The sequence below is a fragment of the Mastigoproctus giganteus genome, chromosome 2 (genome assembly GCF_048544385.1).
Source record: "Mastigoproctus giganteus isolate SK-2022 chromosome 2, ASM4854438v1, whole genome shotgun sequence".
NCBI classification, from domain to species: Eukaryota; Metazoa; Arthropoda; class Arachnida; order Uropygi; family Thelyphonidae; genus Mastigoproctus; species Mastigoproctus giganteus.
Genome location: NC_143576.1, coordinates 236593752 through 236621139, shown reverse-complemented (window position 1 = coordinate 236621139; position 27388 = coordinate 236593752). Strand labels below are relative to the sequence as shown.

General features: G+C 35.0%; 1 protein-coding gene across 2 annotated transcripts in view; it reads right to left on the bottom strand.

Moving 5' to 3' along the window:
- Positions 1-530: 530 nt before the first annotated feature.
- The window catches only part of Dpm3 (Dolichyl-phosphate mannosyltransferase subunit 3), a 36355-nt gene continuing 9497 nt past the window's right edge, over positions 531-27388 (bottom strand). For both annotated transcript variants that reach the window (XM_090369049.1, XM_090369048.1), the window contains exons 2-5: positions 16198-16326; positions 8022-8051; positions 4753-4830; positions 531-641 (exon numbers count right to left, since the gene is read on the bottom strand). In XM_090369049.1, the coding sequence (XP_090225175.1) occupies positions 585-641; positions 4753-4830; positions 8022-8051; positions 16198-16317 (285 nt within the window). In that variant the 5' untranslated portion in view covers positions 16318-16326 and the 3' untranslated portion in view covers positions 531-584. The remainder of the gene's footprint in view (positions 642-4752; positions 4831-8021; positions 8052-16197; positions 16327-27388) is intronic.

Sequence of the window (27388 nt, the reverse complement as noted above, 5' to 3'; positions counted from 1 at the left end):
CTTCACCAGCATCACAGACCAGTCCATTCCAACATAAAGAGGCACTGCTCATGCAAAGTCAACACAGTGCATATTTGTACTTTACAGAGCCCACACATGAAAAACGTATACATGCAAAAGGATTAAACTATCACAGTTGCAATTTCTAATATTCTGGTTAGAAACTTATATGCACAGAAATCATTTTGTCCTATTCAGCAGACATTTCAATTTTTAGGAAATCCAAAGGAGAAAAACCTTATAGGTGGGCAGGCAGGCAAGGTGGTTGAAAAGTGCAAAAGTGTGTTGTTTTTTTTTTTTTTTTTTTTTTTTTTTAGTGTCCACTAACAGGTTACCACTTCTAAAAATAAAGACAGTAAAGCTGCACTGTTTTGAACATACACTAAAACCAGTTTTGCATTCTTTAGTCCTTAATGGCATAATCAAACAAAGTCAGTATTTTCAATGTTTTAATAAAAATTAACTCAATTTTATATACAAAAGAAGGAATTGTATTACTTTCACATCATACATATTACTATACACTGATGGTCCTCAATGTTACATATGGAAGAATTTCCTTGAAAAATAAAAGTTTTAACAATTTACTCATCAAACACAAAGCCTTTAAATTTCAAATCCTCTTTTGCTTCTTTTATTTGCTGTAAAGACAGGAAACAGAAAATTCACCGTTAAGATATTGATGTAATATGCAGTTACTAATGAACCAAACAATATATTAAACATGGAAAAAAGTTCTTAATGTTTTAACTACCTAAAAGATGAATGCAACAAAGCTTTACATTTCTGGTCATATTCTCATTGCCACAGTATATGCAACCACTTGACCAGGATATGTCAACATTTACCTCTCTCCTGGTACTATTTGTTTCAAATGTTAAAGGCCTTGAGTAATGTGACCAGCACTTTCTTTTTTCATATATTTTCCAGCATGTAATTCCTCTTAAATCATATGTAAGAAATGACTGTTCAGATATGGTTCGATTTGGCCACAGAAGTGTAATGTTTCATTCCATATCTGATGGAATTAAATTTTTTTTATGCAATTCTGTGCACTGTTCCACTTCAAACATCAAAATTTGCTTTATTGTGGGTGGGTTTATGTCTAATAATTAATATTATAAGTGTTTTATAAATTTAATGTTATACATATTCATTATATTCTAGTAAGCTGGCAAGGAAACCCAGCCGTCCAATCCACTGATCTGGGAACTTTTCATCTAAGATTTTGAAAATTCTCCATCTTTCATTGAAAAAAAAAATAATAATAATAAAAATAATAAAAAAAAAATACTGAAAACTGATTTTGAACTGCTCTCCTGTCAAATTCCATTCCAGACTGTGAAGCCAGAAATGTTTAAATCCCTCCTAAATGGAAGTTGCTAAGAGAGTAATAAACACAGCTATGGCAATTAACAGTTCCATTTAGTTTAAATGTGGCTCTATCAATCCACAAAAACATTGTCAACAGTATCTGGGTTTGTAACACTTTGTAACGTGGCCAAAACCAATCAGCAAATTCCAATCTTCTATCTGGATCATCCTCATCCAAACTTCGTAGGAACATGGGATGATGAACTTTGTATTCAAATTCCTTTATGATTCTATTTAATCATAAAGGAATTTGGTATTAGGATGATCTAATACCTAAGTTTCAAACTTCACTTTTGAGATTTCTTTTGACATCCTCTCTTACAAGTTCCAAATCAGCAGATGTCTTTGAGATGCCATCTACCAGGATTCGATAGACTGTGCACTGTTCCACTTCAAACATCAAAATTTGCTTTATTGTGGGTGGGTTTATGTCTAAAAAAACTGCTTGAACTGGCATTCAACTTCAGCAGCATTTTCATATTTTGAATGCCTCTCTACAATTTCAACCCTTTCCTTTATTATAAGGTTCTTGGTCCTTTTCCTACATTCAAATTATTCCCCCAAAAAAAGAGATACACTATTTTTTAAATAACTTATAATACGGACCAGCCTGTAAATTCTTGTGCAAGTTATTATCATTTAAAACTTGCTTTTTTTTTTTCTTTTTTGCTGGAGGATGATCTTGAATTAACCTTTTCGATATTACATATATCCAGTGCTTTTTTTGGAAAAAAATAGGTGCCGGTACTCATTCTTTGCTATTAGGAAAAATTGAAAATTAAAAGGATATGAAAAGTACTCTAAAGTTTTTCCCCTGATATTGTTACTTTAGTAGTAATGTTTTTAGAATAAGAACAACAAATTAAGTATATTAACACAGTTTATTAAGCATAAATTTATTATTCAAGTATATAAAAAAATAAGTAAAATAAGTAAAAATAATTTCATAATAAAGTTTTTGTAGAATATTCCAAATTTTTATTAAGTTCTCATCTGACACGCTATGCCGACTTCTTTACCTCCTCTTTGTGTGTCGATTGCTGAATGCCGTTTCCGAAGCAGCCACGAATCGACATATTTTGCTGGATCAAAGGGGGTCACAGCAGTGGGCCTACAGTTTTAAGAAACAGTAGTGAAGAAACTGTTTTTGTCATCAACGAAGCGCTGGTTGGGCTGGCAATCAGATTCATTTGTGAAAATCCTCGTTCGCATTCACTCGGTGAAATTGGTATTGTACTCACAGCGTTTATCAAATGCTTCAATTCCCCCGAAACCTTCTTACCAATTAGGTATTTGACCCCAGGGGCTCACATCTGGTGAGTATGGGCTTGACAAACCCAGGGTCCTCAACTGGATATCATCATTCTTCGTTTTCTTGGTGATTCCTTTCTACTTTTCTCTCTCTCTCTCAGGGTAACTCAGGAATTTTTTTTTTATTTTTGGCTGGTGCAGCATAAGCCTCAAGCTTCCTTGCACCATAGGGCTAATAATAATCCACAAATTGCATTTAACTCTAATTGACAATTTTCTAACTTCATTTTCACCAAATGCCAACAATTCATGTTTAGAAGGATTAATACTTTCATTGAAAGTATTAATCCTTCTAAACAATGAAAAATATATCTACAACTAGAAAATCTGCTCTTTCAAATCTAAAAAAAGCAAGCAAAGAAAATCCTAAACACCTCATATTCAAAATATCCTATAAATTGGGCACCAAATATGGAAAATTAAACCCACTGTATTCCAGAAACAAATTTACTACTTGCAAAGAAAATTTCTTGGCCGTTAAAGATGTACCAGATATGGAAATTTCATTGAGAGAATGCTCAAGGATGTCATTGGTTTCAGAAGGGCAAGGTTACAATAAATGTAACTGCAAAGGTGGCTGTAATTCTGATAGATGTAAATGTCAGAAAGATAAAAAAATATGTAATTAAAAATGCCAACAAAGTCTCAATTGTTCGAATAAATAGGAAAAATTATATGACAAATTTCTCGATTCATTTTTAAAAATAAAAATTAGCTTTATTTGTTTTTAATTCATTTTGCTTTCGATTTTTTGTTTGTAACTAAAGCTATTTTGTTCAATGCTGTTATGTATTATTTTTGTGTTTATTTTAAGAAGACTTGTTAATTTAATGTTAGGATAATGTTTTATTTATATCAAATTTTCTAAAACAAATCTATATAAAATAAAAAAAATACTGGATTAGAATGTGTTGTTTTTTTTTGTGTGTTTGGATATTCGAAATGTCATACTTGAATTTTTAAGAATTTTTAACCATGTAATTTACAAATAACTGTTTAATACTTAATTTAAGAGTTCATAGTTTGTTTCATTGTTAATTAGCATGCATAATCTTTACTGAAGGCAACAAACCTTCAGACCAACACAGTAAGTTAAAATCATTGAAAAATATTTTGTAACTCTATAGGATATCACACTGCCCAGAGATCAGGAAACATTATTTATAATGCCCGGTCAAAGTAATAAATTAACACATTTTTATCACTCTGCCCAATATCTCCAGTCCTTATATATAGTGCCTAGGCAGTATGAATAATGCCCAATCTGCTTTTTAATCACTTTGTCCATAACATATTCATTTTAATTTCTGGAGAGTATCATACAGAAGTGTTCTACATATCACATTGAGGCAAATTTCTCCTATTCTTCTACAAATATTGAAAGCAAAATAGAATGTATTGAGCATCATGGCTCTGATTTATACTATAAATAAATGTAGTGTATTACTGAATTTAAAAAAAAAAAAAAAAGACCCAGAAAAGTACCAGTGGATTACATTTACAATTTTTTTTATTATAACTTTTTTTTTTTTAATTCTAATTTTATTTTTGACTAATTTTTTTTTAATGTTGGGCAATACAATAAAATTAAGAAAACTAATATTTTAAGATATTTATGTACAAAGTTTTCATTTTTACAAATTCCATAAAAAAAATCATCCACAGGGCCTGCTGCTAGAAAATTCGCTGCAAAGAATCCATCCAACATGCAGCAAACTCACCAACGAATGGGTTAGACAGAATTTTAATTAGCAAGCCTTAGATTATTACAATTTTGCTGTTTAAATGAGGTTCAGTTTAAAAAAAAAAAAAAAAACATTCATTGAATGGTTTCCTTAATTCAATGACTTGGACCAACTCAAAAAGACTAGGAGATGTCAGTGTATTGCACCTACTCTATACTTGGTTTGAAACTAACTAACTTGGGGTATGGTGTGAAAAATATTCCTCTCATCTTGACAGGATTTGAACTCAGGACTTTTTCAAATTATGTGGAAGGAAGTGTTCATAAGCACTATGCCAGTTGTGAGGATAATTTTACTGTACATATTAACCTAGTATACTTACTTTTCTAATCTCTTCAGCAGCTTCCGGACAATTTTTGAATGTATATACCCTGTGTAACACTATTACAGCAGAAATTACCTAAAATTACAAAATATTTTCTTCTATATGTCTGCCAGTAGAACACATTCAATTTAAATATCTCTATTGAAGTAAAACTACATAAAATTAGACAACTTAAATATAAATACGAAAAAATGCTCAGCTGGTACTGAGGACTACCATATTATTTATTTTTTATAACATTATTATGTATTACCTTATTATTTATTTTTTAACACACCTGTTACATGGTTAAGATTAGTTCTTAACAATGTAGCAGACATGTTAAAAAAAAAAAAAAAAAAAAAAAAAAATCACAGTTCCAGGCATATGTGTACCAAGTTAGTCAATGTTTCTTGAAATAAAAGGCAAAAAATGAAAATAGTTGAAAAATAGAGAATGCCAAAATTTTATTCTTAATTCTGTCACTATATTAAATAATAAGATCAAAAAATATCATTAGAAATAAGTCTTGTTGACTAATTTTTCTAAGCAAACAGTAAATCTATAAGTGCCTGAGGACGAGGGGCTGATCAGTTGCTTTTATCTGGAGAAAAACTTCTATTTTCTCCTGATCAAGTCTCTTCAAGGAAACTAAACCTGTCAGCCTTCCCTCTGAGCACACCTATGAGTAAATCTGTTTTGAATAATGACAGATCAGTACTAACCCCTGGCTTCTATCTCTACAGTGAGCACTTTGCTATATTTTCTGTGCACCATACTACACAAAAATTACTTAAGTATTTTACTATTGTATAACCCAAGTGTATACACATCATACGTTATTAAGTGTTCTCCTGTACTCAAGGCTGACCCATCCTTAGAGGTGGACAATATGGTCTTAGTGCACCAAAAACCTCAGCATACACTACACTTACGTTATTAAGTGTTCTCCTGTACTCAAGGCTGACCCATCCTTAGAGGTGGACAATATGGTTTTAGTGCACCAAAAACCTCAGCATACACTACACTTACCCTTGGAGTTTGGCATCTCACCAAATGCATGATTTGCCTAGGATGCCAATTGCTGGCAGTTACTTTAGAGCCACTTCTACTAGCTTCATTGGTTGGTTCCAAGTGGCTTAGCATAGCACTGGTGTGGTTGGTTTATTGTTTCTTGTAGTTCCAGTATCAAATAGGACTACAAGGAATTCTAAGAAACCTGAATTGTAGCAAACAAGAATGTATTTCTGAGAATATATTCTTGAAAATACATTCAGAATGAGATTTGTTACCAACACAGAAAGACCAGGGTTAGTGTGAAAAAAAAAAAAAAAAAAAAAAAAAGAGACTGGGTTTCATTAGGGTATGGATAACTTATTTGAATTTGCTCTTGGTTCCAAAATCATCAGAACAGATCAGGTAAATTTCAAAAATTTTGACCAATGCAGACACTACATATTGGTGGCCATGAATTTCTATTTAATGCTTTTATCTATTTTTTTTTTCCTACCAAGTTTTATAGTTTAACTTTTTAATTCACACTAGATTTTTTTTCCATATTCTCTTTTATACTTTTTTGATTTGTTAAACCTAAGGCAAGGCTACATCAATAAAGCAGTTTTATATTTTACAGCAGTAGAATCTCACTGTTGTTGTTATTTGGTTTTTAGGAGCATTAGCAACTAAGGCCATATTGCTCCGGGATATGCGGTGGTCATTCCCTGACCTTTCCGCATCCTCCGTATTTGGTGGTGACGGGCTCGAACCCCGGTCTAATCAAGAAGCGTGTGCTACGCACTGCTGCTCCTTCCCACCTGGCTACGGAGGCGCCTATAGAATCTCATTAATACAAAGTTCAAGGATCTATATTTTTCACTTTTGTAATAATGAGGACTGCTAAAAAAAAAAAGTTTGCTTTTATTTATAAGAGAAACAATGAAAAAAGAAACAATGTAATTGTATGCAGTAGTGTGTGCATGTTAAGTGCCAAAGCAATTAAGGCTATGAGGTTTCAATAAAAAGCCCATAAAAATTCCTCATGTCATTGGTGACATTTGAAGTTGGGCTTTTTTCCACTCAGTGTTGGAGGCTAGTGATTATAACCACTGTGCTACCTGCTGACAAGAGCACAATATAAATGAAATGAAAATATGTAATCAGTATTACAAACTTCCCCAAGGTTCAGTGCTTTCTCCCACTCTTTTCCTCTTTATTTAACTTCAACAATTTCTCCTCCACTTTGTTCTCAGTTATTACAAAATCATTAAGCACCCTGCTACAATTTGATAACCTTCTGACATTTTCAATCCTTCTAATACCAAATTGATGGTATTAGAAGAAATCTTCATCTTAATTGACTAGAAAAATCACTGTACAATAATCAGAATCTTCAAAATGTCCCTTTTTTTCTGAAAGGGCATTCTTCTGTCCACGCTCAATCACCAAGACTGAAAACTTCTGACTGCAAGCCATGTTACCCCATACCTGCATAGAAGTTGGTTAACTACTTTAAAACATCTTGGCTTGAAAAATTTCCAAATCACAATTGGATACACTTTTGTACAGCCAAATACTTTGCAGCATAACAGAATAGCAAATCTTTCTTTAATTAATTTTCCACAATTGAAATACTCTCTCTGCAGGCATTTTGTTTGGGAATAAATTGAACTTGAATTAATTAGGATTATATTATCCATACAAGATAGCTATTTCTCACAGGATAAATGCCGACTTTGTAATATATAAACCAAATTTTGTAATAAATATGTTATGTATAAAAGCCTATCTTCTAGCAGGAGAACAATGTGCTTTGTATAGGTGAGAGTGTTGTATAAACCAAGTTTGTATTAACAAAATTCCACTGTGCTACAATACAGAAAAACAAATTTAAATTCAATGTTAAATGCAAATAATCACAATTTATAAACAAAAATTGTAACTATCAAAAAATTCTACAATAATTTAAAATTATAGTTAGTGCAAAACCATTGCAGTGTGACAAATTTTCTATGTAGCATGTTGACCTACGTAATATTTAAATTTTAGCAAACTCTCAAAATCAGTTAATAAAATCAATAAAAGAAATGAATAAAAAATGAATAAAATACATTCACCATACAAATACTGATGCCTCCCAAACTGAGAACTGGTACATGTTCAAATGCATTAAACTAAAATTTTAAGCCATTTCTCAGCATGTATATTGAGAAATGACTGCATATGCATTTTGTTTTTGTCATAATAGAGCAAGTGAGTTTTCTAATAATAAACAACAAATCAAAACTTACCCCAAATACAAACAAAGTATACACTGGCACCTGAAACAAAAAATTTACACTGAATTAATTTTAAATATATTTATTATAAAAAAAATTTTTTTGGAACAAAATGAATCATATATGAAAGCTAGCAACAGCCACATTATCTCAGATAACTACTTTTATGTGATGTCATCCTTTTTTTTTTTCAGTATCTGGTAATACTGAAAAAAAAAAAAAAAAAAAAAAGTAATTTTACTCAATGATAAATGGTTGCATTTTAATATTCTACAGACAGGGAAGATGCTGAGGGAGAGACACCACAAGAATTATATCTCTCAGTTAAGCCACTATTAGAGTATTAGTTGTAGTATTCATTTAGACCTTGAAAGGTCTAGTATCACTATTTTTATTTCTGTTTTCAAAGAGGGGTGGTTTTCAAACCAAGTTCTCAACGTGTAGTTAAGTTTTACTGTTGAAATTTTTAGGGTTACAATTTGTATTTGTTATAGATTTATTATTATCATGCTTTATCTAAATTCTTCAGTTTTAAGCCATCATTAGATATCAGTATTAAGTGAATAAGAATGGTTTAAATTTGTACACAGTGTTTTAGATCATGTGGTGATATGTGACGTCTCTCTCGCAGTTTCAGGAGAGATGCCACATATGAATTGATTCTTTCTTTAATGAAATGAATTTTATTAGATTTAAACATAAAACAGCTGGTAACAGTTAACTGATTTTAGATGGCCATGGCACCCATTGAAATACAATCAACATACTTGAAATAGGAGATAAAAACAATGTAATAATTCTTTGGTTTACCAAGCTATACCACACATACACTTCAACCACAGGAAAAACATTTTCAATCATTAAAACTGTACTATAAAATCAAAGTTAGGAAAATTACAAGATGCCAGGTGCAATCCTTTTCATAAAAAGCTTGTAAATCATATTTTCTTCTCCATTTTATCTTCTTTTTCAATCTCAAAATCATCATGCAGGCACTTCACACATGCATTATCAGTTGCTACTACTTCAGCAGAATCACCATCACATTCTAATAAAAATTCATTAACATTCACTGCTATCAATGCTCAGAATTCTATCCCATCAACCTCAGCTACATTTATTTTTTTGCAAATGTCAGATTCTCAAACAAAAAATTCAATTTGTTCCCCCTTTAAAACTTTATTTCCCTTGTTCTAAAGATACACATTTCTCCCAACAACATAAATAAACAGTTAACTAATATAAATTTTTCTGTTTATAATCTGTGATGACCACATTGGGAAAGACAATGTTTAGAATAAATCTTTACATAAAACTAAAAATATTTTAAAAAAGCAAACTTGCAACCCAATAAAAACAGGAAAAAACCAACAAAGAGAGAGTAATAAAAGAAAGAAGGTATAACATATTTAAAGCATTTGACAATAATGTAGATTTATCAGAATTTGACAACTGTGTAGGGAATGTGGAATATGGCTCCATACAACTTTAATGAAGTGATAAAAGAAATAAATAAAAGAAAAATATGACTGATGCAGCAGCATATCTCTCTAAAGGTTCAGCAATTTTCCCACTGGGTGAGGGAGAAACACCCAAATAAGTTTGTTTTCTTTGAATTTTTTAATGTTAATATGTATGCTTCTTGCTTTGTTATTTTTTTTAAAATGAACTATATGTTATTGATTATACTCCATTAAATTAATGAATAAATACTGATTTTTTTTTTTAAGATATTAAATTTCTTTAAACAGTGCACCTTGTCTCCTCCCACAGTTACCTTTATCATCTTTTGCAAGCACACACTTGTTCTATTGGGCTGAATTGACACAAACACTTCCCTTTCATGTCCTGTTTTAATTTTGGGGACAGTCAAAAGTCACATGGTGCCAAATTGGACAAATAAAGTGGGTGGCACAATGAGAATGTTTTTGTCAGTCAAAAATTGTCAGATGGCAAGTGACATGGCTCATTGTCATGGTGAAGGACAATGCACCATGTTGCCATTTTCAGGATTTTTTTTTATGGCAGATTGCATCTCTCAACTGTTTAAAAACTTCTTGGTATAGCCTGACCACTTAGAAAAGAACCTGTAATGCCTCCTATTTTTTTATTCAGAAAATTTAATTCCTACAACTATGCCTTTTACATCAATTAATCCTCAATCATTAATAAACAGTTATTTTTCCACAAAGTCACCATCATTTTCTATGCACTTCCGCCATCTCCGAGTCAGATGCTGTATTCCAATCCTGTAAAAGTCCTTACTCTTGCTCCAGAGGGCTTCGCGATCATTGTCTGTAGAATGGGTTCCACGGAGTACATCCTTCAGTGGGCCAAAGAGGTAATAGTCAGAAGGTGCAAGATTCAGACTATGAGAGGGGTGAGGGAGAACAGTGCACCCCAGTTTTGCAATAGCCTCCATCATGCACAGACTAGTGTGGTCGTGCGTTGTCATGGAGAAGAACCTCATTAAGGTTTTTGTCTGGATGAACTCTACAGATGCAGGCTTTAAACTTTTTCGATGCTTCCACATATTGATCAGAGTTGATTGTGGTGCCATGCTCCAAGAAGTCCACAAGCAAGACCCCATGTTTGTCCCAAAACATACTCGCCATGATTTTACCAACACAAGGCTGGCTTTTGAACTTTTTTTCTTGCACGGTGAATTTTGATGGTGCTGTTCTTTGTGCTCATGTGTCGGCATTTTCGGGACCCACCAAGTGCAAACCTTGTTATAGCTCAGTTCCTTTACGATGATTATCACAGCAGGTTCCCCCATATCTCCTGCATTGCACAATTCGTGTGTTGTGATGCAGCAGTCCTCTTCAATCAGCACGTCGATCTGGCTTTTGTTATCTATTGTCACCGACATTACTGGCCAACCGCTTCATGGCTTGTGGACAACGTCACTTTCCCCACTCTTAAAGTGTCTTACCAAAGTCTAACTGCACTCACATCTACAGTATTGTCACCATAAACATTTTTGAGACGCATATGGATTTCAATAGGTGTCACTTCTTCCTTGGTAAGAAATTCAATCACCACTCTTTGCTTAATACATATATCTGTAACATCCACCATTTTGAACTGTGTGCTGCACTCATGAGATTGATCACAGCACCACTCAGTATGATGAAACTAGAGACCTCTAGTGAACACTCAGTGACATGCGAAATGATCTATGACACCACATTTGAAAGCAAAAAATTAGAAGGCATTACTTTCGTACCAGTCCTTGTACTTTTTATTTTGATTTTTCCTGTTTGATATTGGTACTGGAGTCAGTTGAATCACGATTTAGGTCAGTAATATTATCAACAGCTTCATCAAGAAAACTGTTTCAGTAATGTGCCCTCAATTTTCATCATATGATTGCAGCATCATTTTTTCCATTGCACCAGAGTATATTCTGGCAACTGCAATTTTCACTTCATTGAGAAGACTACTAGCATTATTTTAAGCTACCTGTCCTTTAATATAATAGTTCTTTAATACAATAGGACTTAAGCTGACACAATATGGCATAATCCATAAAATGTCATAAGTGTTCTCCCCAGAAATTTTTCCAGCCGGGTGGCATTATGAAGTAGCCGGGTGGGAAAGCGTAATACTTTGCAATATTATAACATTTTCTGTTATTTATAAATGTGACTTAAGTGATCCAGAGCAAAAATCAATTGCATAATTTAACATTATATTGATTAAATGATAATTTGTGCAACAAACATTGAAAAAATTTAATATTGGCTAGTATTATATTTTTTAACTGAAAAATGAAAATTCGAACACATACATAAACACACTAAATTTTAAAAAAAAAAATTTTTATTACAATTCAATGTAAAAAAATAATAATGAAAAATGTTTAAATCTAAATGTTTAAATTTAAATGTTTTCTAATTTAACTTCTTACTCATTAAAAGTTCTTATTTTGTTTTATTTTATTGCAATATAGGTAAAAATTCAGATCTTGGGTACCACTCCACACTTCAACTAAAAGTCAGGAAGAAGGGAGTGAATGGCAGGTGCCACTCACTGTTTTCCCCCAAACCCCTGTCCTCCGAGGTTGACATGCCTAGGGTATTTATCCTCCCACTTGCTGCGGTTTTAAAATCAGAACTTGTTTTCTGATTTTAGAACAGCAGGATGGGGGCATAAACATCTTACCTACACTAAGCACCCCTTAGGTTAGAGACATCCAAGAACTCTTTCTTTAAGAGAACTATGGCACTCATGAACAAGTATAATCTGGATATGGCTGTGGACAGGAAAGAGTTTCACAGAACCTGGTGTAGGTTGGTTGGCTGACAGAGGAGCTCAAGATGAAATACATCCTGAACAATTCTTGTGTGTGCGTGTGATGATGTCTCCTGCTGTTGCCTGATCTCCGCGATTCTCTTCAAGATACTGAACTAAGGATGTCATGAATACCATATTTTTATTTCCTTGAGTTCGACTTATTCCGTTTGAAATGAACTATCATTGTACTTAGTGTGTTATTCTTCTATTTATTTCTTTTGCTAATGAACAACCATTGTATCCTCCTGTGTATTTTCTGCCCTGTTATACACTTTAACTGGGCACATGCCTGTTGTGTATATTTTATATTAATAATAAATAAATATCCAAAATCTCTAGTTTCATGTAACATTATATTCTTTGATAAGAATTCTACTATGACAGCTTTTTTCAGATATGCACTTATAAATAAAGGTGACAAATAAATTAGGCCTTGAATGATTTGAGTAAGCTCAATGCTGATGGGATCTTTCTCTTAATCAGACTGACTTGAGGGGACATAAATTCAAATTGAGGAAAGACAGTTGTAAAATAGATGTGCAGAAATTTGCCTTTAGCCAGCAGGTGATTGAGTGCTGGAACAAACTTCCATTTGTTGTAGTGGAGGTCGACAACTTTAAGTTCATGGCAGAACTGGACAAACATTTGGAGTGAATGAATAGGTGAAATGGGAAGGGTTTTTTTTTTGGCTGATGCTATATAAGCTTGCTTTCTTGCATCATATGCTTCTACTAATGCTAAATTCTGTAAAAGTTGTTGTTCTACCCATCTGAAATTTTTCAAGTTAGTTAGTATTAGTAATAAATGAAGAAAACAAGCTAATACAGAACCAGCCAAAAAAAACTACTCACATTATCACACATCCCCTCAAATAATTTGTCTAACTCTTCTTTAAATTTATTCAAACTACCCACTTCCACAGAACAAGATGGAAGTTTTGTTCCCACAATCAATTACTCTCTGCTTGAAAACAAATTTCTGCAAATCTATCCCACAACCATCCTTTTTCATTTTAAATTTATATTCCATTGCATGAATCATCTGAGAATGTAAAGATGCTATCAGAATTTAGTTTACTCAATCTATTTAAAGAGCTTCAATCATGTCTCGTGGCAAGTTTCCAGACAATCTTTAGAGCAGAAGTCTTTCTTAGTAAGAGAACAATTTTGTGCTCCTGACTAATCTCATTGCTCTTCTCTGCACCTGTTCCATATATAGTTATGATATGGAACAGGTGCAGAGAATATTAAAAGCACATTATTGATAAAGCATCACTTCTAACCAGCATGTACTGTTACAGAGCCTTTTCCATTAGACATTTCAATTCTATGCTTATCAGACATATGTCAGCATAAGTTTTTAACATGTGATGAATGAACATAAGATCTGTCAAGGTACACAAAAGGAAACCCTCTGTTCTATATTTCTTAATCCTTCAAGGATATGTAGTTCTCCAACTTGCCATTTCCTTCCTTTCAATCAAAATTGTATGGTGATCAGACTGACACTTTATCCCATGAAAATCCCATTTGTTTGACAAACTGTTGAAGATACTGAAAACATACAAAATCCAAGTTTATGTCTTGTTTTAAAATATGGAGAAGTTACCTGATAATTGGGCTTGTTTTCTTCAAAACATAAAACTTGCGAATCTTTCTATGAATAGGACATCTGTCAAAATGTCTGAAACGTTACCAAGAAAGGCTTCATTTCTGCAAAGTGCAACATCTGAAGACTAGGTACCTATGGGGTGATCTGATTGAGATGTTTAATGCTTTGAATGGATTGAGCAAGCTCAATGCTGATGGCATTCTGGCTTTTGTTCAGACTGCACATGAGGGGACAGATTCAAATTGAGGAAGGATCACTGCAAGGTAGATGTGCAGAAGTTTGCCTTCAAACAGTGGGTGGTGGTGGATTGTTGGAACAAACTGACACCTATTGTTGTGGAAGTGGGTAGTTTAAATAAATTCAAGGAAGAACTAGACAAATTATTGGAGAGGATGGATGAGTGATGTGGGAAGGTTTTTTTTTTTTTTTTTGCAGTGATGCTTTATAAGCATACTTTCTTGCATCATTTGCCACTACTAATACTTAAATGATCTAGCACTATTTTTTTTCCTTCCTCTTTGCTCACCTTTTGACACTGGGAAACAATAGCTGACCACAATTACTTCAGACCACAAATGACTCATTACCTTCTTGCAATACTTGCTTTACTGTTGACATAAACACACTTCACTCTTCAAAACATTTTAACTGTTCTCCAGATTTACTTTATCTTATATTGCTACATTAAACAATTTCACCTGCACCTGTCCTCGTAATAGTCTACTCAAATTTCTCATACTCTTGGGAAATTCTTTTTATGTAAGCCACACTCCAAAAGTTCTTTTCAAAGTGGCCAATCCAAAAAAAAGCTCCATTAATAGTAATACCACTCAGAACAAATTTCATAACACCACCTCCTTCTCACTGTCAAAAAATGCAATCAGCATGACCTACACATGATTTTGAGTGTTGCACCTTTCTTTTTGGCCTTGGTGAGGTTGATGATTTCCACTGGGAGCCTGAAACTTTATCTCTTGGTCATATCCATATAACCAAGTCATTACCGGTTATAAATTTTTGGTAAAAATGCAGGATCCAACACAGCTTGCTCAAACAACCTACAAGAAACAAGGACCCAAGTAAGAATGCATGGAACAAACTTGGCACTCACTTGCCTCATGCCAAAATCTTCAGTCAAAATGGCCATAACCAAACCAAGTGAAAGGATGTCTCCTTAGCAATTTCTCAAATGGTTAGTCGTCAATCTGATCAAATAATGGTGTGAACCACTGATATTTTGATCATTTTGGGAAATTTACCATGACCACTTGTTTTATCATTTTCAAGTGAAAAAAAAAATTTTTCACCAAACTGTTTTTTTTTTTTTCTTCCACAGTATTATCTCCATAAACTGAAATGAGCATTTTACATGTTTTTGTAGCTGATTTTCCAAGTTTACAACAAAATTTAATGTTTACACATTCAAACTTTGTAATTTTCTGTACCAATGAAAAATAGGACAAGCAAATATTCACTCAAAGCAGATTTCTGCTTACAACAGTATCCTTGAGCATGCACATACTATGCTCATTACATACTAGGTGCATGCTCAAGGATATTGTTGTAAGCCTGGTTCTCAATCTTTTAACTATTGCTATGCAGTCAAGAATTACAGAATCATTTCGCTAAGCTTTTTGATTAAACCTTATATATACACGAGAAATGTGGTCTTCCTAAAGTTCAAATCTTCAAAATTAATGACCATTAAAAAAACATTAACATTTATCTCTCTCTCTCTCCCACATATGTACAGTAATGTGTACATATGTGGGAGAGAGATGGACAAACTTGTGCCAAGAAATTATAAATTCAGTGAATGAAAGCAACTGACAGGTCAGAGACCAGTGAACAGATAAATTGTGGTTAAATTTGGCACATTTTCTTACCCTATACAAAAACAGAAACAAACAAATATTTGGAAATATTCAGAAGATAAAAGAAAAAATAAATAAATAACCTATTACTGACTGCAACAAATAAAATGAAAGACTGTGCTGGTATTCCATCTCACAACTTAGCACAGATTAAAAATTAAATGAAAATTTAAAAATTTAAATATAGTTTAACATAGAATGTCCATGAAAACTGTTCATGGTAACATATTCAATGTAAGTGCAATATAATATTATTGTATAGGCAATGTAGTTAATCATAATTACTGTAATTAAAAAGATATTCATACGTTAATAAAGTGATATTTAAAATATAGTCACAATAAAAATCATTTTAAAATGACAATCTGGAATACCCAGTTTCTCATGCATTAAGTCATGCTTACCATCCAAACATGAAAAACACATGAAGCAGGAATCCTCAATGGTATCTGTCCTGATAACATAGATGACCAAAGTCCCACAAATGTACAAAGTCCAAATAGCCACTGAAAGAGCTTTGTCATCTTACTTTTCTAGAAAGATATAAAATATGAAAACCTCAGCACTTATTAATATTACAAATAAAATTAATTAAGTTACACAAAACTATGTTCCATAATTTTGTGGAACTAGGACAAAAAAAGTTAAAGTACATGATAATTGTAAATCAAGTAATAAACCAGTGCTGCTAAACCGTATGCCCCAGCACTTTGGTGTGCCACAAGATTTGGTAAACCTATATTGAAACCAATGGCAAGTACTCATTAGGTGTGCCACGAATACTGAGTTCACTCAGTATTCGTGGCACACCTAAAGTGTAACTCAAGTAAGTTTGGGAAACCATGGCAACAAATAACTGATTTAATAGACTTTTGGAAAAAGCAAACAGTATCTACTAAACCATGATTTCTGTGCATACAAGATCCCACACAACTGGTTCACCTGGTGGTATTTGCCATCATTAAATTACCATCTTTCAGTTAAATTAAAAAAGCTTTCAGTTTTACTTAACAATAACACAAATTTAACTCACAGCAAATGGAAATGCTGGCTCTATTGTCATTTATCAATACACTTATCAGTTATAAAAACCAAAATACTGTCTGAAGCATTTTTCTCCTTTATGACTATTGACATAACTTGTGTGGTTGAAGTACTATACCTAACTCATTTTGTGTTTTGTTTTTTAATGCTTTATTTTTTTTTTAATTTCATAGTGCTACAGTTTCTCAAAATGTTCTAGTAATTTTGGCAAATACATGCATTTCTTATGAATAATTTTCAGGAAAATTCTGTGTATTATGGCAATTTTATGGAAGTGGTTGTTACACCCACAAACACACAATAACATTCTATACCACAAAGCAAGGATTGTGAACACTTGGTTTAAAAAGAACAAAATGGAAACACTGCAATATCTGGCAAAAAAGCCACTTTAAAAATTAAAAGAATAACAGAAGGCATTCTTGCTATTATCCTATTAATATCCCTTGTTATTATATAAATTAAAAAAAAATGTAAAAGTAAATATATCACATAATTTGTGTTCAATTTTATAATTCACTGGAAAATTCTAAGATTGTGATAATTTTTTTAATTTAATTTTATACCAGTTAAATATCATTAAATTACTTTTCATGAATGCATAGAGAGAAGTGTCTTCATTTGTATTTAATATCAAAGCCTATGTTATCTACTTAACTATACCCATTAATGACCATACTAGGAGTATGGTTCTGAATAAATTCCTGAATGTAATGGAAAAGATCACCTTTCATCACAAAAATTTTCAAGAAGATCGGGTAATTTGGAGTGTCAAACACCATAGATGCAGAGAAGAGGTATTACACCAGGTCAAGCGAAAACTTTCATGATTAACGGCAACAGTACTACAAATAGTGATTTCAAGAAGATTAGTTGCAGTGGGGACACCCTTTTGATCATAGTGAAATTAAGATCAAATGTGTAATATCAAAGGAGGAAAAAGAAATCCTTAGAATGCAAAGAGGAGAAAATGGCTATTCATGGGGTTCAATATTTTGAGAATGGAGAAAAAAAAAGTATTTAAAACCAAGGTGAGAGAATTCTCTCAGACAAAGAATTGTCTGAAAGAACTGAACTGAAATACTGAAGTTTTTGTCTACAAATGTGGGTATAGTGGTTAATACAGTAAATCAGGGTATGCTACAAGATAATTTAAATAAACTAGGCATATGGGTGAAAAATAGCAAGTGAGGTTTAACACAGATAAATGTATGATGCACTTTTGTATAAAAGTTATCCTGAAATAATATATCATCTGGGCAGCACAAAACTTGGGTAATTGATAAAACTTTGGGTTAACAGTACAGTCTGATATGAAGCTCTCTGAGAGTGCAAACAGGCTACTAGAACAGCTCATAGGGCTCTGTCACTAATATTCAGGAACTCTGCCAACCAAAACAAAGATGTAATTATCCCATTGTGCAAGGCATGGTTAGGCCATATCTGGAATACTGCATACAGATTTGGAAACATCATTTTAGGAAGGACATAGATCTGTTGGAAAGGGTACAAGAGAAGAGTAACAAATTTTTTAGGGGTTACAAAAGAATTTTCTTATCATGAAAGATGCAGCTATCTGTAAACTGCAGTGTCTGGAAACTAGGAATCTGTGAGGAAACCTGATTGAAGGATTGTTTAAGGCTTTAAAAGGATTAAGAAAATTAAATGCTGATAACATCTTTACTCTTTTGCAGTTGTCCTCTGTAACAGTATAGTGGTCTTGTCACTTGTTTGGAGAGGTGTGGTTTTGATTCACATCATAAACTAGGAGAATTTCTATATGTTTCTTCAATCAGAGCTGTAGTTATCCAATCTTAGATGCACTAGGGGCCCCCTCCTCAAGTTACTCAAGGTTTTTCAACTTGCACAACATGCAAATCAGCTAATGAATACACAACTGTACTGACATTACACAATTTGCCACAATATGGTCTAAGTGCCTAAACAACATTCTCAAATAATGAACACAAGGAGTCATAAATTTAAAAAAGAAAAGAACAGTGGTTGTAGAACAACTGTGTGGAAATTTGCAATCACTCAGAGAGTAATTGACTGTTGAATAAACTTTATGTAGTATTGAAAGTGAATAGTTTAAATAAATTTAAAGAAGGTTTAGGCAAATTACTGGAAATCATGGGAAAATGAAGAGGTTTTTTGTTTTTGTTTGTAGAATATAAGCTTTGTTTTATTGCATCATGTTGCTGATACTAATACTAAAATATAGATGCTAATAGGCTAAACTACAGAACTGAGAATACCGTCAAACAACAGAGAGAGAATTATTAATTTTTTCGCTTAAGTATAAAAAAAAAATTATCTAGACAGGACTACCACAAAAAAAAAAATTTGAAGAAAGGAGGATTCTATTGGGAATGCAGATTCAATGAGAGCTTCAAATCTTAATAAAATGGTCAAATGGGACAAAAATATCAAGAATGGAGCAGAAAATTAAGAATGAAGTCTTTTCACAGAATGAATGTCTCAAAACAACAAAATTCTGAAATGTTATTTATTATTTTCTTCCCAGGTTAACAAAGGGAGTAACTTTATACAATTTCATTAGCATTAGCATTAGTAGAGGCATACAATGTAAGAAAGCAAGCTTATGCAACATCAGCCAAAAAAAAAAAAAAAAACCTCCCATTTCACCCTTCCATTCGTTCCAAATGCCTGTCCAGCTCAGCCTTAAATTTATTTAGACTATCAACTTCCACAACAAAAGATGGAAGTCTGTTCCACCAATCAACTACTCACTGGCTAAAGGCAAATTTCCACACATCTATTCTACAACTGTCTTTCCTCAATTTGAATCTGTGGCCCCTCAAATTCTTAATCTGAGCAAGAGGAAGAATCCCATCAGCATTCACTTGCTCAACCCATTCAAGGCCTTATACACCTCAATCAGATCACCTTGCAGGTGCCTACTCTCCAGGTGCAGCAATTTGTAGAACTTAAGCCTTTCTTGGTAAGAGCACCCCTTTGTTCCCCTCACCAATCTTGTTGCCCTTCTTTGTACTTGTTCTAGCAACTCTACATCCTTCCTAAAATGAGGCCCCCAGATCTGTACACAGTACTCTAGGTGTAGCCTGGCCATTGCCTTTTTTAACGGGATAATCACCTCCCAATCCCTGCTAGCAAAATTCCTATATATCATCGACAAGACCCCATGACCTGCCCTGCTCAGCGAACTTCATATTTGACTGCACAATTACCACCAGGTCTTTTTCACTTTTCACTTCCCTGAGTGTGGAACAACCTAGTTGGTATGTTTCTCTTCTGTTATTGCTACCCATATGCAATACTTTGCATTTGTCAATGTTAAACTTCAGTTGCCACTTCTCAGCCCATTTGCCCAACTTAACTAGATCCAGTTGAAGTAGCATACTGCCTTTACTGTCATTAACAACCCTGCCAACCTTTGTATCATCTGCAAACTTAGACATTAAACCTGATATACCCTCATCAATATCACTGATAAATATACAAAACAACAATGGGCCCAATACCGAACCTTGGGGAACTCCGCTAATAACATTTGTCCACAAAGAGCAGTGTCCATTGATTACCACTCTCTGTCGTCTCGCACTCAACCATCCCTTTATCCATTGTAGCAACTTACCCGAATGACTTAATACAGCATGTCCTCGCCACTCTTTCTTACTTCTGAATACACAAATTGTCAAAATAATGGAAAAAACTTATCAGCTAAAAGATCTAAACCTCCCAAACACTTCCTTATTCATTCCACAAATATGTGGTCTCAGTTCTAATCTCAATGATGTCCATTTCCAATTGCAGTATGCCAAACACCATGTACGTTTTCTGACAGAATCCCAGTTATCGGTTCATTCAACCACTGCTCATTTCAGTTGTTCAAATGGCTGGCTGTATGATTCCTTTTTCTTCAAAGGCGGTACTCATGCATATGTCCTTTCTGATATTCCCTCAGAGACTTAGCAATTTGGAATCTTCTCTGATGTAAAATCTCTCAACCACACACTGTCAAATTCATCTGTTGTATCTATCATTCTCCAAACTCCACTAATTACTTGGAACTTTTTCACTTCCTCTCTTTTAAATTTGACTTTCTCCTGTTCAACAGTGAGGTAATTTTCCTTGCTGATTTTAATGTTCACAACTCCAGTTGGCTTCCATTTTCTAGTCACATGGATCCAGCTGGTCTAGATGTTGAGGCTTTTGCAATTACTAATGACCTTGCACAGATTATTCATTTACCTACCACAATTCCAGACAATCCAAAACAAGCAGCCAATTCTTGATTTCTCACAAACAATCCTTCTAAGTACACGGTCGAGTTGAGTGGTCCTCTAGACACCTCAGATCACAACTTGGTGATGGTCCCTTCTCCATTGGAGCCTTTTTCTCATGGCCATTCTCAACCTCATGTTGTTTAGCATTACAAGAACGCAAAATGGGATGACCTGCAAGATTTCTTTTCTTTGTCAGATTACTGTTTCAAATCTTCAGATGTCAATGTTTCTCAGATCGTGTCAGTGAAATTATTCTTGTAGGGATGAAATCCTTTAATCCACACTCCACCTTAAACTCTCATCTGTTATTGGTTTTCCAATAAATGTGCTAAGGCTGTTCAAGAGAAGCATACTGCATAATTAGCTTGGTTCATTTTCTGCCTACACCAAAGCTCGCAACAGTTGTAAAGCAGTTATTAATCAGTCCAAACTAGATTTTGAACAGACTAAGAGTAGAAAACTTGCTTCTTGCCTTAAAGGTAGCCAAGCATTCTTGTCTCTTGCCAAAGCTATTGGCCACAACTTTTGCCCATCTCTGCTCCCATCTCTGTCAAAACCAGATGGTTCTATTGTCACTTCAGCCAAGGATAAAGCTGACCTGCTAGCATCCATTTTTCTTCCAACTAATGTATTAATGATCCTGGTAAACCACCTCCCACCATTCCCAATATGCTCATTCAATGCCTCCTGTGGTCTTCTGTCTAAAGGATGTCAGAAGGTTTTTGAACAATCTTGACGCTAAGAAAGCTTCAGGGCCTGATGGTATTTCTCCACTTGTTCTCAAAACCTGTGCTCCTGAACTTACCCATGTTCTTTGCCACCTTTTTTCACTTTCTTTATTCCAAAGGTGTTTTTCCTTCTGCTTGGAAATTTGCTTATATCCAGCCAGTTCTTAAAAAAGGTTGACAAATCCCTTCTATCCAATTATCATCCCATTGCACTTACTCTTTCTAAAGTAATGGAGAAATCAATTAACTACCAACTCTTAAACTATCTAGAAACCTTCCATCTTATCAACGTTTTACAGTATGGATTCTGTTGACGTCAATCCATTGGTAATATTCTGGCTATGTTACCCATCTATGGCCAAAAGTCAATAGAAAAGTTTGGTGAAACTCAAGTAGTTGCTCTTGACATCTCAAAGGCTTTTGATCATGTTTGGCATAAAGGTCTTCTAAATAAGCTTCCATCTTATGGTTTTTCAACTGTAACTGGGTATCCAGTTTTCTCTCTGACTGCTCACTGCGGGTGAGGGTAGATGGCTCTCAGTCCTCTGACTTCTTCAATAATTCTCGTATTCTGCACGATTGAGCTATTTCTCCACTCTTTTCCTCTTGTATATTAATGACGGCATTAACCAGAAATCCTATCCTTAAGTTTTACTGATGATAGCACATTGCATTCTACCTTCCAGTTTGCAAAACCTTGCCATACACAAACAGCTTCAACTTTTGAATGAATGTTCTTCTCCAGGTAATTCTCAGTGGGGCAAAGATAACTTAATAGATTTCAATCCTTCTAAAACTAAGTCCTGTCTTATGTCTCATAAAAAGAATTCTGCTACTATGCTTATCTTCGATGACACACTGATTTCTAGGCAAGATCAAATATCTGCATTGTGAATTACCCTGACTTCTAATCTATCTTACCATAAGCATATTACAAATATTGCTTTCTCTGTATCTAAAAAATTGGAGTTTTTCTTTTGCTCTTGGCATTACTTTTCTTCCAAACATCTGTTCACTCTGTAGAAATCGCAAATTTGCCCTACCATACAATATTGTTCCCACATCTGGGGCGGTGCACCCAAAACCTCTGAGTCTTCTAGATTCCATATCAATGATGGATGTTAATTAATAATCCATCTATAATAGAGCATCTCCACTCTGTCTCAGACATTCTGTTTCTGCTCCATGTCTTTTCTATAGATACTTCCATGGGCACTGTTCTGAATTGGCTTCTATAATTTCCCCTATCTCTTCTAAATAAGTCCAAATACATTCCACAACCAGTCAACATCCTTTTACTGTCCAACATCAAACTCACAGAACCAACTTTTCTTCTTTCTCATTTATTCATTCAATTTCTGTTTTCTAGAACAACTTTCCTTCATATGTATTTTGCTGACAATTAAAATCTACAGAAGTTCACGTCTAATGTGAATGGACACTGCTCATCGTGGACTAATGGGTATATCAAGCTTAATGTCCAAGTTTGCAGACGATACGAAGGTTGGCAGGGTTGTCAAGGACACTACTGACACTATGCTGCTGCAACAGGATCTGGAAAGGTTGAGCAGATGGGCTGAGAGGTGGCAAATGAAGTTTAACATTGACAAATGTAAAGTACTACATATGGGAAACAGCAACCCCAGAGCAACGTATCAACTCTGTGGTACTACACTGACAGTGGTAGAGAATGAAAGGGACCTGGGGGTGGTTGTGCAGGCAGATATGAAGTTCTCTGAGCAGTGCAGACGGGCTGCAAGAGTAGCTCATGGTGTATTGTCAATGATATATAGGAATTTTTCTAGCAGGGATAAGGAGGTGATTATTCCCTTGTATAAGGCAATGGTCAGGCCACACCTAGAGTACTGTATACAAGCCTGGAAACCTCATTTCAAGAAGGATGTAGAGCTGCTGGAACGAGTACAGAGAAGGGCAACAAGATTGGTGAATGGAACAAAGGGGTGCTCTTACGAAGAAAGGCTTAAGTTTTGCGAATTACAGTGTCTGGAGACTAGGCACCAGCGAGGTGATCTGATAGAGGTATATAGTCTTGAATGGTTTGAGCATGCTCAATGCTGAAGGGATTCTGCCTCTTGCTCAGAATAATCACCTGAGAGGGAATAAATTCAAAATGAGGAAAGACAGATGTAGGATAGACGTGCGGAAATTTGCCTTTAGCCAGCGGGTGGTTGGTAGGTGGAACAGACTTCCATCCCTTGTCGTGGAAGTTGATAGCCTAAATAAGTTTAAGGCTCGGCTGGACAGGTATTTCGAACGAACGGAGGGGTGAAGTGGAAGTGGTTTTTTTTTTTTTTTTTTTTTTTTTTTGGCTGATGCTGCATAAGCTTGCTTTCTTGCATCAAATGCCTCTACTAATGCTAATGCTAAAGTATCTTCTTTCATTTTCTCAACCTTCAACCCATGCACGGTACTAAGTAGTATAGATTCTAATACTTCTCGTGTTTGGGGTTTTCATAAAACACACGACTGAGTATAGAAAGAAGCTCAAGGTAGCTGACAATCTGAATGAGTATTTTACATCTACATTCTCACATGAGGAATTCTCTAGGGAAGTGGAGGCCAGAAGTTCATCAAATGCTTGCAGAGAGCAATATGATTTTGTAATAACTGAGAGAAAAGTGAAAGATAAATTGTTGAAGTTAAATATAAGAAAGGCACCTAGGGTGGATGGTATCCATTCAGTTATATAAAGTGAGGCAACAAAAGAAGTAAAAAAACCCTTAGCTATAACTATGAGAGCATCCTTGAATTCAGGCGAAGGTGACATGAGTAATTACAGACCTGTTAGTTTAACTTCTGTTAGAGGGAAAATAATGGAGTCACTAGTTAAAGAAATAATGCAGGATCATCTAGACAAGACTGCAGTTATAGTTCAGACAGAGCATGGAATTGTTAAGGGTAAACCTTGTCTGACAAATTTGACTGGATACTACAAGTCACAAAGAACCAGATGCAAAAAATAATTTTGATATCATATACTTGGATTTCAGAAAGGCTTTTGATACTGTTGCACATGGAAGACTACTGTACAAATTGGAGCAGTATGGTATTAAGGGCAAGTTGCTACAATGGATAAAAGGGTGGTTGAGGGTGAGATGACAGAGTGGTAATCAACGGACGCTGCTCTTCATGGACTAATATTATAGGTGGAGTCCCACACGGTTTGGTGCTGGGCCCATTGTTGTTTTCTGTATTTATTAGTACTACTGATGAGAGTATATCGGGCTTAATGTCTAAGTTTAGAGATGATAAAAAGATTGGTAGGATGGTTAATGGCAAGATCTACAGATATTAGGCAGATGGCAGAGAAATGGCAACTAAAGTTTAACATTTGACCGCATATGGGTAGCAGTAATCCCAGAGTAATGTATGAACTGTGTGATGCTACACTGAGGACAGTGGAAAATGAAAAGGACATGGGAGTAATTGTGTTTGTTTGTTTGTTATTTGGTTTTTAGGAGCATTAGCAACTAAGGCCATATTGCTCGGGGGATATGCGGTGGTCATTCCCTGACCTTTCCGCATCCTCCGTATTTGGTGGTGATGGGCTCGAACCCCGGTCTAATCAAGAAGCGTGTGCTACGCACTGCAGCTCCTTCCCACCTGGCTACGGAGGCGCCGGGAGTAATTGTGTGGTCTAACATGAAGTTCTCTGAACAGTGCAGACAGGCAACCTCGACAGCTCATGGAGTTTTGTCAATGATATACAAGAATTTTGCTGGCAGCGTCATTGTCTATTTGTATAAGGCAGTGGTTAGGCCACACCTTGAGTTCTGCATACAGGTACAGAGGACTCATTTTAGGAAGGATGTAGAGCTGCTGGAACGAGTACAGAGAAAAGCAACAAGACTGGCGAGGGGGAACAAAGTTGTGCACTTACGAAGAAAGACTTGACTTCTGGAAACTGCAGCATCTGGAGACTAAGCACCTGTGAGCTTATCTGATTGAGGTATTTAAGGCTTTGAGCAAGCCCAATGCTGATGGGATTCTTCCTCTTGCTCAAATTTGTAGAACAGATGTGCAGAAATTTCCCCTTAGCCGGCAAGGATGTTGATTGCTGAAACAAACTTCTAACTGTCATTGAAGTTGAGAGCTTAAATGATTTCAAGGAAAAACTAAAACTTTTGGAGGTAATTAGCATTAGTAGAGGCATTTGATGCAAGAAAGCAAGCTTATGCAGCAACAGCCAAAAAAAAAAAAAAAAAAAAAAAACCACTTCCACTTCACCCCTCCGTTCGTTCAAAATACCTGTCCAGCCGAGCCTTAAACTTATTTAGGCTATCAACCTCCACCACAAGGGATGGAAGTCTGTTCCACCAACCAACCACCCGCTGGCTAAAGGCAAATTTCCGCACGTCTATCCTACATCTGTCTTTCCTCAATTTGAATTTATGCCCTCTCAGGTGATTATTCTGAGCTAGAGGAAGAATCCCATCAGCATTGAGCATGCTTAAACCATTCAAGGCTTTATACACCTCTATCAGATCACCTCGCTGGTGCCTAGTCTCCAGACACTAATTTGCAAAACTTAAGCCTTTCTTCGTAAGAGCACCCCTTTGTTCCATTCACTAATCTTGTTGCCCTTCTCTGTACTCGTTCCAGCAGCTCTACATCCTTCTTGAAATGAGGCCTCCAGACCTGTATACAGTACTCTAGGTGTGGCCTGACCATCGCCTTATACAATGGAATAATCACCTGATTATCCCTGCTGGAAAAATTCCTGTATATCATTGACAATACTCCATGAGCTACTCTTGCAGCCCGTCTGCACTGCTCAGAGAACTTCATATCTGCCTGCACAACCACCCCCAAGTCCCTTTCATTCTCTACCACTGTCAGTGTTGTACCACAGAGTTGATACGTTGCTCTGGGGTTGCTGTTTCCCATGTGTAGTACTTTACATTTGTCAATGTTAAACTTCATTTGCCACCTCTCAGCCCATCTGCTCAACCTTTCCAGATCCTGTTGCAGCAGCATAGTGTCAGTAGTGTCCTTGACAACCCTGCCAACCTTTGTATCGTCTGCAAACTTGGACATTAATCCCGATATACCATCATCAATATCATTTATAAATACAGAAAACAATAATGGACCCAACACTGAGCCCTGAGGAACTCCACTAATAACATCAGTCCACGATGAGCAGTGTCCATTGATTACCACTCTGTCTTCTCCCCCTCAACCACCCCTTTATCCATAGCAGTAATTTGCCTCCAATGTCACACTGCTCCAATTTGTGTAGCAGTCTTCCATGTGCAACAGTATCAAAAGCCTTTCTAAGATCCAAGTATATAATATCAAAGTTATTCCCTGCATCCAGTTCTTTTGTGACTGCATCATAGTATCCAATCAAGTTGGTCAGGCAAGACTTCCCCTTAACAAAACCATGCTGTGTCTGAGCTATAACTGAAGTCTTGTCTAAATGATCCTGCAGTGCTTCTTTAACCAGTGCCTCCATTAATTTTCCTGGAACAGAAGTTAAGCTCACAGGTCTATAATTACTTGTGTCAGCCTTTGATCCTCCTTTGTGA